Below are 16632 nucleotides of genomic sequence, written 5' to 3' on the forward strand. Positions count from 1 at the left end.
GTGTTTACTCTCTCATGTCTTTGTAGTGTTTACTCTCTCATGTCTCTGTGTCTCTGTCGTGTTTACTCTCTCATGTCTCTGTAGTGTTTACTCTCTCATGTCTCTGTGTCTCTGTAGTGTTTACTCTCTCATGTCTCTGTAGTGTTTACTCACTCATGTCTCTGTAGTGTTTACTCTCTCATGTCTCTGTAGTGTTTACTCTCTCATGTCTCTGTGTCTCTGTCGTGTTTACTCTCTCATGTCTCTGTAGTGTTTACTCTCTCATGTCTCTGTGTCTCTGTAGTGTTTACTCTCTCATGTCTCTGTAGTGTTTACTCACTCATGTCTCTGTAGTGTTTACTCTCTCATGTCTCTGTAGTGTTTACTCTCTCATGTCTCTGTAGTGTTTACTCTCTCATGTCTCTGTCGTGTTTACTCACTCATGTCTCTGTAGTGTTTACTCTCTCATGTCTCTGTGTCTCTGTCGTGTTTACTCTCTCATGTCTCTGTAGTGTTTACTCTCTCATGTCTCTGTGTCTCTGTAGTGTTTACTCTCTCATGTCTCTGTAGTGTTTACTCTCTCATGTCTCTAGTGTTTACTCACTCATGTCTCTGTAGTGTTTACTCTCTCATGTCTCTGTAGTGTTTACTCTCTCATGTCTCTGTAGTGTTTACTCTCTCATGTCTCTGTAGTGTTTACTCTCTCATGTCTCTAGTGTTTACTCTCTCATGTCTCTGTGTCTCTGTAGTGTTTACTCACTCATGTCTCTGTCGTGTTTACTCTCTCATGTCTCTGTAGTGTTTACTCTCTCATGTCTCTGTAGTGTTTACTCACTCATGTCTCTGTCGTGTTTACTCTCTCATGTCTCTGTAGTGTTTACTCTCTCATGTCTCTGTGTCTCTGTAGTGTTTACTCTCTCATGTCTCTGTAGTGTTTACTCTCTCATGTCTCTGTAGTGTTTACTCTCTCATGTCTCTGTAGTGTTTACTCTCTCATGTCTCTGTCGTGTTTACTCTCTCATGTCTCTGTAGTGTTTACTCTCTCATGTCTCTGTAGTGTTTACTCTCTCATGTCTCTGTAGTGTTTACTCTCTCATGTCTCTGTGTCTCTTTAGTGTTTACTCTCTCATGTCTCTAGTGTTTACTCTCTCATGTCTCTAGTGTTTACTCTCTCATGTCTCTGTAGTGTTTACTCTCTCATGTCTCTGTAGTGTTTACTCTCTCATGTCCCCGTGTTTCTCTCTGACAGAAAATGCTGGACTACCTGAAAGACAAGAAGGACGTGGGCTTCTTCCAGAGTCTGGCTGGTCTGATGCAGTCGTGCAGGTACTGCTGTACCCTCCTCATCCTCACGTCGCTCGCTCCGTTCGGTGGAGTGTTCGTGTGTAAATATGTCGTTAACCTCTCTGTCTCTCTGTTCCAGTGTTCTGGACCTGAATGCGTTTGAGCGCCAGAATAAAGCAGAGGGACTGGGCATGGTGACAGAGGAGGGATCAGGTACATATTAACTACCGACAAGTAGAAACACTAATTAAAGGTAATGTCCTACTGTCTCCTACTGTCTATGTTAATTAAAGGTAATGTCCTACTGTCTCCTACTGTCTATGTTAATTAAAGGTAATGTCCTACTGTCTCCTACTGTCTATGTTAATTAAAGGTAATGTCCTACTGTCTCTGTACAACACATGCTGAATATGGGAGAGTTCATCTCCATAATGTCTTCACAATATATTCAGTATTAAAGAGGGAAATGGGTATCATACCAGAACACACATGGACATAATAAAAGATGACACATATACGTATTATATATATATAAGATATTTAAGATCCATATCTAGGATGTGTTTAATATATATTGTGTTGTAGTTGTGCCTTGTCCAAATTCATCCTGGTTTTCTTCCTTTGTCTTCTTGTTTTGTCATCACATTGACTGAACCGGAGTTCTGTTGGGTTTGGACAGTGAAAAATACAGCGTCTCCTGTATCTGTGTCGTCTGTCTACGTGCAACAATCACTTTTCATTTCCTGCTGTCCACGTCAAATGTCTTTGTGCTCTTCAGTTATTTACGAACCTCCCATGTGTTGTCTATGGGCGCCACATTCTACCTGTGTTGTGGTCAATGTTGTATTCAAAGGCTGGATGGATGGACAACACTTCTAAGAATGAATCAAAGTTGATGCTAATTTATAGCGAGCGTTTCCAATATGCTAGTCAGGCGGTGTAGGAACAAATTCCCTGTGTTTTCTCTTTGACAAATTATTATTATTATTTTTTAAAGGATACATTGACAACAAAGCTTATCCCATAGGCAAGCCAATCAGCACCAAGCTTATCCCATAGGCAAGCCAATCAGCACCAAGCTTATCCCATAGGCAAGCCAATCAGCACCAAGCTTATCCCATAGGCAAGCCAATCAGCACCAAGCTTATCCCATAGGCAAGCCAATCAGCACCAAGCTTATCCCATAGGCAAGCCAATCAGCACCAAGCTTATCCCATAGGCAAGCCAATCAGCACCAAGCTTATCCCATAGGCAAGCCAATCAGCACCAAGCTTATCCCATAGGCAAGTCAATTAGCACCAAGCTTATCCCATACGCAAGCCAATCAGCACCAAGCTTATCCCATAGGCAAGTCAATTAGCACCAAGCTTATCCCATACGCAAGCCAATCAGCACCAAGCTTATCCCATACGCAAGCCAATCAGCACCAAGCTTATCCCATACGCAAGTCAATCAGCACCAAGCTTATCCCATACGCAAGTCAATCAGCACCAAGCTTATTCCATACGCAAGCCAATCAGCACCAAGCTTATCCCATAGGCAAGTCAATCAGCACCAAGCTTATCCCATACGCAAGTCAATCAGCACCAAGCTTATCCCATACGCAAGTCAATCAGCACCAAGCTTATTCCATACGCAAGTCAATAAGCACCAAGCTTATCCCATACGCAAGTCAATCAGCACCAAGCTTATCCCATACGCAAGTCAATCAGCACCAAGCTTATCCCATACGCAAGTCAATCAGCACCAAGCTTATCCCATACGCAAGTCAATCAGCACCAAGCTTATCCCATACGCAAGTCAATCAGCACCAAGCTTATCCCATACGCAAGCCAATCAGCACCAAGCTTATCCCATACGCAAGCCAATCAGCACCAAGCTTATCCCATACACAAGTCAATCAGCACCAAGCTTATCCCATAGGCAAGTCAATCAGCACGAGCAGAGTAAATCAGTGGAGCCACAGGGTTGAACAAACAAACAACAATCGCTAATCATTGCAGAACTTAGTATATATATTAGTTTTTTTTGCGACATAATAAAACCTTCAAAATCATCATTGTTAATGTTAGTAGGAAGAGTGGCATCTGGAAGGTTTTCTGTCATACACTCACTGTTCTTATGGCCCTTCCTTCCTGGTTTATATTACTATATTACTTCTCATATGCAGTAGAAGAAATGTAAGCATTTTGCTCTTTTATTTGATTTGTTTATTTTTCTCTCCCTCATTTTAAAACAAAATGTTTCATAGTGGGTCACACATGTTGCCACTACTTGATTGAAACGGAATACAATTCCTTTTTTTTGGGGGGGGGGTTTATGAATAATCAACCAACTGTTTTGTCACAGTACCCTGTTCTAAATTCTCTACAAAGTGCAGTCTTCTAGAACTCTGACCAACTCTTTTCCTATTCTAAATTCTCTACAAAGTGCAGTCTTCTAGAACTCTGACCAACTTAATTCCTATTCTAAATTCTCTACAAAGTGCAGTCTTCTAGAACTCTGACCAACTCTTTTCCTATTCTAAATTCTCTACAATGTGCAGTCTTCTAGAACTCTGACCAACTCTTTTCCTGTTCTAAATTCTCTTTTCTTAATTCTCTTTGGAACACCGTTTGGGTCTTTGCGTGTCAAAAAAGACACAAGTCAAATAACACTATTGGACGCTTCAAATAAGCTTTTAATTTGACACGTCAAATAACAAGCCAAGCGTCACTGTCAAAGCTGTACAGTACCTTATCTAGGTAATAACACATTATCTAGGTAATACACATTATCTAGGTAATAACACATTATCTAGGTAATAACACATTATTGAGGTAATAGCACATTATCTAGGTAATAACACATTATCTAGGTAATAGCACATTATCTAGGTAATAACACATTATCTAGGTAATAACACATTATCTAGGTAACAACGCATTATCTAGGTAATAGCACATTATCTCGGTAATAACACATAATCTAGGTAATAACACATGATCTAGGTAATAACACATGATCTAGGTAATAGCACATTATCTAGGTAACAACACATTATCTAGGTAATAACACATTATCTAGGTAATAGCACATTATCTAGGTAACAACACATGATCTAGGTAATAACACATTATCTAGGTAATAACACATTATCTAGGTAATAACATTATCATAACACATTATCTAGGTAATAACACATTATCTAGGTAATAACACATTATCTAGGTAATAACACATGATCTAGGTAATAACACATTATCTAGGTAATAACACATTATCTAGGTAATAACACATTATCTAGGTAACAACACATTATCTAGGTAATAACACATTATCTAGGTAATAACACATTATCTAGGTAATAACACATTATCTAGGTAACAACACATTATCTAGGTAATAACACATTATCTAGGTAATAACACATTATCTAGGTAATAACACATTATCTAGGTAACAACACATTATCTAGGTAATAACACATTATCTAGGTAACAACACATTATCTAGGTAATAACACATTATCTAGGTAATAACACATTATCTAGGTAATAACACATTATCTAGGTAATAACACATTATCTAGGTAATAACACATTATCTAGGTAATAACACATTATCTAGGTAACAACACATTATCTAGGTAATAACACATTATCTAGGTAATAACACATTATCTAGGTAATAACACATTATCTAGTAATAACACATTATCTAGGTAATAACACATTATCTAGGTAAGGTAACAACACATTATCAGGTAATAATCATTATCTAGGTAATAACACATTATCTAGGTAATAACACATTATCTAGGTAATATCTAGGTAACAACACATTATCTAGGTAATAACACATTATCTAGGTAATAACACATTATCTAGGTAATAACACATTATCTAGGTAATAACACATTATCTAGGTAATAACACATTATCTAGGTAACAACACATTATCTAGGTAACAACACATGATCTAGGTAATAACACATTATCTAGGTAATAACACATTATCTATTCCATCGAATGGGAAAACGTCTGTGGGAGCATTTGAAATTAAATCCGGATCAAACATGTTAGCAAAAATTTTTGATACAGATGCTATTAGCAATTTCTGGGGTAGCTAGCTAGCTTTAGTTTGGTACCTAGCTAGCACCAATGCAACCAGCCTGAAAACAATTACCAGTAGAAACTGCATTCATTTTCACTATTCTTAGCAATGATTTAGGAATCCATGTGAGTAAGTATTAGCTAGGTAGCTACTTGTTGTTCTCCTATTGAAATAACTAGCTAGCCAGCTACTTAACCCTGCTGCCCAAAACTAACCTTATAAGCAGCCAGCTAACTTCATGTGGGTAGTGTGGCTTGACCGGGCCTGGTTATGTGTTTTGAAGCCACAATAGTGGAATTTGCAATCAGGTCCCTCATAAATCTAGTTCCCTATAGAAAACCAATTGAAAAGACAGTGACCTCAACAACAACAAAAAATCCTGGATGGTTTGTCCTCGTGTTTCACCTGCCAAATAAGTTATGTTATACTCACAGACATCATTTTAACAGTTTTAGAAACTAGAGTGTTTTCTATCCAAATCTACCAATTATATGCATATCATTCTGGGCCTGAGTAGCAGGCAGTTTACTTTGGGATTTTCATCCAGACGTCAAAATAGTGCCCCCTATCCTTAAGATGTTTTAAACAAGGCTGGAGTGTTGGAATGTGGAGCAATGAAATGGAGTTATCAGTCTACTCAGTACCAAAGTGCTTTTTCCCAACGTCCTCCTCAGCGATATCAGGCTCCAAAACCTCCACATTGTCTTGTTTTCCCTCTGGAATCGTGTCCAATACATAGTAGGGTTGACTGGTGCAATACATGAGGCTCAGTTCACAGTGGTTTCAGAGTCCCGCAATAAGAGCTATTGATGCTAATGTTCTCTGGGTGTCACTGAGTAGACTGATAACCCATGTCATTGATCCACAACCCATACGTAAGGCTGTACAGTGAAATAAGGATAATAAGCCCCCAATGCCATTCGAAAGTCTACTACATCCAGTGTGTTTTCAACAGGTTTCTGTCAAATTAACAAATTATTGTATTTTGTTGAATTTATATAAGAACATTCCAACCTAGTTTAGTATGATCTATTCCATTATGGCATGATTCCACTATTTGTATTAATTTGCATCACTTTCATTGAGACTTTTATTTTGAAGGCGAACCACAAAGTCCACTATTGTGGCTAGCTTCACATAAATGGGTCCGACCACCATTAATCAAGTAAGAACTGTCTTATAATTTAGGGTTATTTTAGATTATGACACCTAGCTAGATAGATAGGGGTGGCAGGTAGCCTAGTGGTTAGATCGTTGGGCCAGTAACCGAAAGGTTTCTGGATTGAATCACCGAGCTGACAATCTGTCGTTCTGCCCCTGATTATGGCAGTTAACCCACTGTTCCTAGGCTGTCATTGTAAATAAGAATTTGTTCTTAACTGACTTGCCTAGTTAAAATATATGTATTTTAAACAAAATAGCTACTGAAACAGATTATGTCGGTTTGCTAAGTTTTTGGGGAAGGACATTGTTCGCATCCATCAGCTATCTAGCTTGTTTTATGACCAGCACTGTCCAGAGCCTGGGGAAGTGTGTCTGTTGACCAGCATCATAGCATATGAAACACGACAAGACATATGAAACTCGACATGACATATGAAACACGACATGACATATGAAACACGACATGACATATGAAACACGACAAGACATATGAAACTCGACATGACATATGAAACTCGACATGACATATGAAACACGACATGACATATGAAACACGACATGACATATGAGACATGACATATGAAACACGTCATAGCATATGAAACACGACATGACATATGAAACTCGACATGACATATGAAACACGACTTGACATATGAAACACATCATAGCATATGAACCACGACATGACATATGAAACACATCATAGCATATGAAACACGACATGACATATGAAACACATCATAGCATATGAAACACGACATGACATATGAAACATGACATGACATATGAAACATGACAAGACATATGAAACACGACATGACATATGAAATACGACATGACACTCGACATTACATATGAAACACGACATGACATATGAAACACGACATGAAACTCAACAATACATATGAAACACGACATGACATATGAAACACGACATGACATATGAAACACGACATGACATATGAAACACGACATGACATATGAAACACGGCATGACATATGAAACACATCATAGCATATGAAACACGAAATGACATATGAAACACGACATGACCTATGAAATACGACATGACATATGAAACACATCATAGCATATGAAACTCGACATGACATATGAAACACGACAAGACATATGAAACACGACATGACATATGAAACACGACATGAAACTCGACATTACATATGAAACATGACATGACATATGAAACACGACATGACATATGAAACACGACATGACATATGAAACACATCATAGCATATGAAACACGACATGACATATGAAACACGACATGACATATGAAACACGACATGACATATGAAACACGACATGACATATGAAACACGGCATGACATATGAAATACGACATGACAGATGAAACACGACATGACATATGAAACTCGACATGACATATGAAACACGACATGAAACTCGACATTACATATGAAACACGACATGACATATGAAACACGACATGACATATGAAACACGACATGACATATGAAACACGACATGACATATGAAACACGGCATGACATATGAAACACGACATGACATATGAAACACGGCATGACATATGAAACACGACATGACATATGAAACACGACATGACATATGAAACTCGACATGACATATGAAACACGACATGAAACTCAACATTACATATGAAACACGACATGACATATGAAACACGACATGACATATGAAACACGGCATGACATATGAAACACGACATGACATATGAAACACGACATGACATATGAAACACGACATGACATATGAAACACGACATGACATATGAAACTCGACATGACATATGAAACACGACATGAAACTCGACATTACATATGAAACTCGACATGACATATGAAACACGACATGACATATGAAACACGACATGACATATGAAACACGACATATGAAACACGACGTGGATACTGTAATCCATGTGTAATAACTTTGTAAAACATGTATGAACGTGTTGAATTAGTATGTGACGTGCAGTCATATTCAGGTCCTGATTGGTCAACAAGCTTATTTTGACACGTCAAATAGTGTTCATAGAAGTTTATCTTTTTTTTGACACGCAAAGACCCAAACGTCGTTCCATAATTGTCTACAATGTACAGTGACAACTTCTGCTCTGCGCTATACTTCACCCTAAACTGATTTATTTGCAAAGAAACAAACCGATATGAAAACCATATTGAAAGCTATTTGTAATCTGTTTGACTTCTGCTTTCTTTCTTTCCTTCCTTTTTTCTCTTTGATTTAATGTACTGTCTTCCCCTCCTCAGTCATCACTCATGAGCGTGGTAATTATGACTTCTGCCATTTTCCTGTCGTTCGTTCGTTAGCTTTGTGTTGTTAGATGTGATTAGCTGTCCAGGTCGTGACGCCTCTTCCTTCCCTATATCCTGCTGCTCTGCCTTTACTATAGCATGACGCTGTCAATCTGTTCTGAGGTCTGGTTTACCTCTCTCTCTCACCTCTCTCTCTCTCCTCTCTCTTCTCACCTCTCTCTCTCTCTCTCTCTCTCTCTCACCTCTCTCTCTCTCTCTCTCTCTCTCTCTCTCTCTCCTCTTCTCTCTCTCTCTCTCTCACCTCTTCTCTCTCTCTTCTCTCTCTCACCTCTCTCTCTCTCTCTCTCTCTCTCTCTCTCTCTCACCTCTTCTCTCTTACCTCTTCTCTCTCACCTCTTCTCTCTCACCTCTTCTCTCTCTCTCTCTCTCTCATCTCTTCTCTCTCACCTCTTCTCTCTCTCTCTCTCTCTCTCTCTCACCTCTTCTCTCTTTCTCACCTCTTCTCTCTCTCCCTCACCTCCTCTCTCTCTCTCTCTCTCTCTCTCTCTCTCCAACCTAGAGCCATGTAATGCTGTTGTAGAGCTGTACTGTAGGCAACCAGCCTCTCTCTCTCTCTCCCTGTCATCCCTCTTGGGGTTTGTATCTGGCTGTAACTCTAGATGTAAGATCAGTGAGCTGTTTTGAAGTGAAGTGGTGGTCTGGTCTGTTCTGGTCCTCCGTCGTGGCACTTGGCTGGATGTGTGTTATTCATATATATATATAAGGAGAACTTGTGGTGTCCATCCCTCTCTGTCGTCTGTTGTGCATTAAGAACCTGTGGCTGATTGGCTTCAGTGGTCTGATCTGTGCCTAGTGGAAGGTTTACCCAATCACCCAAGTGTCTCCCCTCTGATTGGTCCAGTTGTTGACACTGTGTGCCTGTGATTGGTCCAGCTGTTGATTCTGTGTTCTGTGATTGGTCCAGCTGTGATGCAGTCGATGTTGTTGTATTCTTTGTTGTTGTTTTTTGTGTCCGTACTTGTACTTCAGTTTTTTTATGTGAAAATTGTCCATTTTTCAATGAACTTTCCCCCAATTATTTATGTTGTGTTTTTGAACTGATATTGTATTTTCATTCATGTTTCTGTTGTTGTTGTTGTTGTTGATTTACACTGAATATCTCTCTGAAAAGTCCATATTAGTTTGTATGATACACCAGAGGAATCTAAATGGTAATGGGTGACAGCTGCTTCATGAGTTGGTAATAATTACTGGCTACTGGCACATGATGCTTTCCTAGTGTTAACGTTATTCATGACCCTTTATGAGATTTATAAGAAAAGTCATGACAACATATGTGAAATATTCCCAGGAAACATACAGCCTTCCGTTGACCAATATTCCCAGGAAACATACATATACAGGCGGTACCTGTACAGAGTCAATGTGGAGGCTATATACAGGCGGTACCTGTACAGAGTCAATGTGGAGGCTATATACAGGAGGTACCTGTACAGAGTCAATGTGGAGGCTATATACAGGAGGTACCTGTACAGAGTCAATGTGGAGGCTATATACAGGCGGTACCTGTACAGAGTCAATGTGGAGGCTATATACAGGCGGTACCTGTACAGAGTCAATGTGGAGGCTATATACAGGGGGTACTGGTACAGAGTCAATGTGGAGGCTATATACAGGGGGTACAGGTACAGAGTCAATGTGGAGGCTATATACAGGGGGTACCGGTACAGAGTCAATGTGGAGGCTATATACAGGGGGTACCGGTACAGAGTCAATGTGGAGGTTATATACAGGATGTACCGGTACAGAGTCAATGTGGAGGCTATATACAGGGGGTACCGGTACAGAGTCAATGTGGAGACTATATACAGGGGGTACCGGTACAGAGTCAATGTGGAGGCTATATACAGGGGTACCGGTACAGAGTCAATGTGGAGACTATATACAGGGGGTACCGGTACAGAGTCAATGTGGAGGCTATATACAGGGGGTACCGGTACAGAGTCAATGTGGAGGCTATATACAGGGGTACCGGTACAGAGTCAATGTGGAGGCTATATACAGGGGGTACCGGTACAGAGTCAATGTGGAGACTATATACAGGGGGTACCGGTACAGAGTCAATGTGGAGGCTATATACAGGATGTACCGGTACAGAGTCAATGTGGAGGCTATATACAGGGGTACCGGTACAGAGTCAATGTGGAGACTATATACAGGGGGTACCGGTACAGAGTCAATGTGGAGACTATATACAGGGGGTACCGGTACAGAGTCAATGTGGAGACTATATACAGGGGGTACCGGTACAGAGTCAATGTGGAGGCTATATACAGGGGTACCGGTACAGAGTCAATGTGGAGGCTATATACAGGGGTACCGGTACAGAGTCAATGTGGAGGCTATATACAGGGGGTACCGGTACAGAGTCAATGTGGAGGATATATACAGGGGGTACCGGTACAGAGTCAATGTGGAGGCTATATACAGGATGTACCGGTACAGAGTCAATGTGGAGGCTATATACAGGGGGTACCGGTACAGAGTCAATGTGGAGACTATATACAGGGGGTACCGGTACAGAGTCAATGTGGAGGTTATATACAGGGGTACCAGTACAGAGTCAATGTGGAGACTATATACAGGGGGTACCAGTACAGAGTCAATGTGGAGGCTATATACAGGATGTACCGGTACAGAGTCAATGTGGAGGCTATATACAGGGGGTACCGGTACAGAGTCAATGTGGAGACTATATACAGGGGTACCGGTACAGAGTCAATGTGGAGGCTATATACAGGGTGTACCGGTACAGAGTCAATGTGGAGACTATATACAGGGGGTACCGGTACAGAGTCAATGTGGAGGCTATATACAGGATGTACCGGTACAGAGTCAATGTGGAGACTATATACAGGGGGTACCGGTACAGAGTCAAGTGGAGACTATATACAGGGGGTACCGGTACAGAGTCAATGTGGAGGCTATATACAGGGGGTACCGGTACAGAGTCAATGTGGAGACTATATACAGGGGGTACCGGTACAGAGTCAATGTGGAGGCTATATACAGGGGGTACCGGTACAGAGTCAATGTGGAGGCTATACCGGTACAGACAGGGGGTACCGGTACAGAGTCAATGTGGAGACTATATACAGGTGGTACCGGTACAGAGTCAATGTGGAGGCTATATACAGGGGGTACCGGTACAGAGTCAATGTGGAGACTATATACAGGGGGTACCGGTACAGAGTCAATGTGGAGACTATATACAGGGGGTACCGGTACAGAGTCAATGTGGAGACTATATACAGGGGGTACCGGTACAGAGTCAATGTGGAGACTATATACAGGGGGTACCGGTACAGAGTCAATGTGGAGACTATATACAGGGGGTACCGGTACAGAGTCAATGTGGAGGCTATATACAGGGGGTACCGGTACAGAGTCAATGTGGAGACTATATACAGGGGGTACCGGTACAGAGTCAATGTGGAGGCTATATACAGGGTGTACCGGTACAGAGTCAATGTGGAGACTATATACAGGGGGTACCGGTACAGAGGCAATGTGGAGGCTATATACAGGGGGTACCGGTACAGAGTCAATGTGGAGACTATATACAGGGGTACCGGTACAGAGTCAATGTGGAGGCTATATACAGGGGGTACCGGTACAGAGTCAATGTCGAGGCTATATACAGGGGGTACCGGTACAGAGTCAATGTGGAGGCTATATACAGGGGGTACAGGTACAGAGTCAATGTGGAGGCTATATACAGGGGGTACAGGTACAGAGTCAATGTGGAGGCTATATACAGGGGGTACCGGTACAGAGTCAATGTGGAGGCTATATACAGGGGTACCGGTACAGAGTCAATGTGGAGACTATATACAGGGGGTACAGGTACAGAGTCAATGTGGAGGCTATATACAGGGGGGTACCGGTACAGAGTCAATGTGGAGACTATATACAGGGGGTACCGGTACAGAGTCAATGTGGAGACTATATACAGGGGTACCGGTACAGAGTCAATGTGGAGGCTATATACAGGGGGTACTGGTACAGTCTCAATGTGGAGGCTATATACAGGGGTACCGGTACAGAGTCAATGTGGAGGCTATATACAGGGGTACCGGTACAGAGTCAATGTGGAGGCTATATACAGGGGTACCAGTACAGAGTCAATGTGGAGGCTATATACAGGGGTACCGGTACAGAGTCAATGTGGAGGATATATACAGGGGGTACCAGTACAGAGTCAATGTGGAGGCTATATACAGGGGGTACCGGTACAGAGTCAATGTGGAGGCTATATACAGGGGGTACCGGTACAGAGTCAATGTGGAGGCTATATACAGGGGGTACCGGTACAGAGTCAATGTGGAGAGGAAACATATCCTCTGTTGACCAATTAGCCACTTAATGAGACTTCATATCTGGTCTATCATGGTGAAATATGCCTGAAAGTGCACTTACCAAGTATACGTTCTAGTGTCACCTTGTATTGTTGCTTTCTAAACCATTAGAAATACTAGCAGCAATTTGATATCGATGTTTTTTTCTCCCATAGCCTGGGCAGTGTAAAGTAGCAAGCCTTCACTGTGCGGTCACACCGGTCATTTATACTCTATCTGAAATACATCAAAGTAGCTATCTATATCCCAGTGATTATCTCTGTTTTACCTCACTGTATCATCCGAAGCACTTTCAAGCCTGTTTCTCTTTCTCTCTCCAACATGAAATTCAGACACCAAGTTATCTTTATGTTGTCAGAGTTGGTAACATTACAGTGGACGTGTCACAGCCCCACCGTGTCACCAGCCTGTCGTCTTCTTTTCATTAGCATCATTACTTTAGAGGCAGCCTTTTAAACACAGTCCGTATACTGTTGGCCTGCTGGGCATGCTTAGTTGTCCCAGTTTAGACTCAATACTACTGCTTCTACAAGGACCTAATATAAAAGAGGTCAACAACTCTGTTTACCCTCTGTTTGCAAAATCGTACTTTATTGGCTCAAAGACTCCGGTATAAAATGCTGCTTCGGTTAGTACCGCTTCACCTCAGATCACTCCCATGTTTCTCACCCATTCCAGACTCAGATCACTCCCATGTTTCTCACCCATTCCAGACTCGGATCATGTGATGTGTGTCCCAGGTGTATCATGTGTCCCAGGTGTATCATGTGTCCCAGGTGTATCATGTGTCCCAGGTGTATGTTGTGTCCCAGGTGTATCATGTGTCCCAGGTGTATCATGTGTCCCAGGTGTATCATGTGTCCCAGGTGTATCATGTGTCCCAGGTGTATCATGTGTCCCAGGTGTATCATGTGTCCCAGGTGTATCATGTGTCCCAGGTGTATCATGTGTCCCAGGTGTATCATGTGTCCCAGGTGTATCATGTGTCCCAGGTGTATCATGTGTCCCAGGTGTATCATGTGTCCCAGGTGTATCATGTGTCCCAGGTGTATCATGTGTCCCAGGTGTATCTTGTGTCCCAGGTGTATGTTGTGTCCCAGGTGTATCATGTGTCCCAGGTGTATCTTGTGTCCCAGGTGTATCTTGTGTCCCAGGTGTATCTTGTGTCCCAGGTGTATCATGTGTCCCAGGTGTATCTTGTGTCCCAGGTGTATCTTGTGTCCCAGGTGTATCTTGTGTCCCAGGTGTATCTTGTGTCCCAGGTGTATCATGTGTCCCAGGTGTATCTTGTGTCCCAGGTGTATGTTGTGTCCCAGGTGTATCTTGTGTCCCAGGTGTATGTTGTGTCCCTTGTGTCCCAGGTGTATCTTGTGTCCCAGGTGTATCTTGTGTCCCAGGTGTATCTTGTGTCCCAGGTGTATCTTGTGTCCCAGGTGTATCATGTGTCCCAGGTGTATCTTGTGTCCCAGGTGTATGTTGTGTCCCAGGTGTATCTTGTGTCCCAGGTGTATCTTGTGTCCCAGGTGTATCTTGTGTCCCAGGTGTATCTTGTGTCCCAGGTGTATCTTGTGTCCCAGGTGTATCATGTGTCCCAGGTGTATCATGTGTCCCAGGTGTATCATGTGTCCCAGGTGTATCATGTGTCCCAGGTGTATGTTGTGTCCCAGGTGTATGTTGTGTCCCAGGTGTATCTTGTGTCCCAGGTGTATCTTGTGTCCCAGGTGTATCTTGTGTCCCAGGTGTATCTTGTGTCCCAGGTGTATCATGTGTCCCAGGTGTATGGTGTGTCCCAGGTGTATGGTGTGTCCCAGGTGTATGGTGTGTCCCAGGTGTATGGTGTGTCCCAGGTGTATCTTGTGTCCCAGGTGTATCTTGTGTCCCAGGTGTATCATGTGTCCCAGGTGTATCATGTGTCCCAGGTGTATGGTGTGTCCCAGGTGTATCTTGTGTCCCAGGTGTACCTGGGTTTTACTCCATACCTCAATCAGATCAGTAGTGATTGTGGATCAAAACCAGCCAGCTCTGTTATTGATGCTCTCTGCTGTCCCTCCCGTGTGTCCGTCTGTCCGTCTGTCTCCCGTCGCCGTACAGGAGAGAAGGTGATGCAGGACGATGAGTTCACCTGTGACCTGTTCCGCTTCCTGCAGCTGCTTTGTGAAGGTCACAACTCAGGTGAGCGGTACTGTCGTCTAGCCCAAGTCTTGCTAGACTTCCAGTCTGGCTCACCAGACTACTGTTGTCCCACCCCCCTAGTCAATACCCAGAACCCCGGTTCCTCTCTGTTTCCTAGATTTTTCCCAGTTGTACCTGGAATCTCTCATTGTAGTCGTGCATCACTATAGAACGTTGTCTGTGTTGTTATTCTTCCTTCCGCCTCGATGTGGAAAGACTTTCAGAACTACCTGCGAACTCAGACGGGGAACAACACTACGGTCAACATCATCATCTCTACCGTGGACTACCTTCTGAGAGTTCAGGTGACCTTTTACCGTCTTCTTCGGGTTATATCGTTACAGCGCTTCAACTCTGCCAAATAGAGTCATCGTACTGTTGCTAACCACTTGTCTATGTGGCTTTTCTCTCGACACACAGGAATCAATCAGTGATTTCTACTGGTACTATTCGGGAAAGGACGTCATTGATGAACAAGGACAGCGCAATTTCTCCAAGGCAATTAACGTTGCGAAACAGGTCTTCAATACTCTCACAGAGTACATACAGGTACTGTTGATCCCAGGGCTATCCTTATTCTCCCTTGATATAGTAAAGAAAATGTTTTCACAGGCAGACTTATGTACCATGATGTGTTTTTTGTTGTTGTGTTGTAGGGTCCGTGTATTGGGAACCAGCAGAGTCTAGCTCACAGCCGTCTGTGTTGTTGTGTTGTAGGGTCCGTGTACTGGGAACCAGCAGAGTCTAGCTCACAGCTGTCTGTGTTGTTGTGTTGTAGGGACCGTGTACTGGGAACCAGCAGAGTCTAGCTCACAGCTGTCTGTGTTGTTGTGTTGTAGGGACCGTGTACTGGGAACCAGCAGAGTACTGGGAACCAGCAGAGTCTAGCTCACAGCCGTCTGTGGGACGCTGTCGTTGGCTTCCTCCATGTCTTCGCTCACATGCAGATGAAGCTGTCACAGGTCAGTAGCATTGGATTACTATGTAGTAGTAGTAGTAGTAGTAGTAGTAGCAGTCTAGTAGTAGTAGTAGTTGTAGCAGTAGTTATAGTAGTAGTAGTGGTAGTAGTTACAGTAGTAGTAGTAGTAGTAGAACCAGCAGAGCAGCAACAGCTAGTCTAGTAGTAGTAGTAGTAGTAGTAGTAGTAGTAGTAGTAGTTTTTAGTTGTAGGGACCGTAGTTATGGGAACCAGTAGTAGTAGTGGTAGTAGTTACAG

General features: G+C 42.4%; 1 protein-coding gene across 1 annotated transcript in view; it reads left to right on the forward strand.

The window, feature by feature from the left end:
* LOC121843828 (ryanodine receptor 2-like) overlaps positions 1 to 16378 on the forward strand; it is a gene marked incomplete at its 3' end in the record, with an annotated part of 73619 nt that extends 57241 nt beyond the window's left edge. Inside the window, exons 15-21 of the mRNA XM_042313683.1 lie at positions 1229 to 1305; positions 1403 to 1476; positions 8821 to 8838; positions 15336 to 15416; positions 15633 to 15721; positions 15837 to 15965; positions 16195 to 16378. Coding sequence (XP_042169617.1) covers positions 1229 to 1305; positions 1403 to 1476; positions 8821 to 8838; positions 15336 to 15416; positions 15633 to 15721; positions 15837 to 15965; positions 16195 to 16378 — 652 coding nt within the window. The remainder of the gene's footprint in view (positions 1 to 1228; positions 1306 to 1402; positions 1477 to 8820; positions 8839 to 15335; positions 15417 to 15632; positions 15722 to 15836; positions 15966 to 16194) is intronic.
* Between the last annotated feature and the right edge of the window lie 254 nt (positions 16379 to 16632).

The sequence above is a fragment of the Oncorhynchus tshawytscha genome, unplaced genomic scaffold (assembly GCF_018296145.1).
Source record: "Oncorhynchus tshawytscha isolate Ot180627B unplaced genomic scaffold, Otsh_v2.0 Un_contig_14216_pilon_pilon, whole genome shotgun sequence".
NCBI classification, from domain to species: domain Eukaryota; kingdom Metazoa; phylum Chordata; class Actinopteri; order Salmoniformes; family Salmonidae; genus Oncorhynchus; species Oncorhynchus tshawytscha.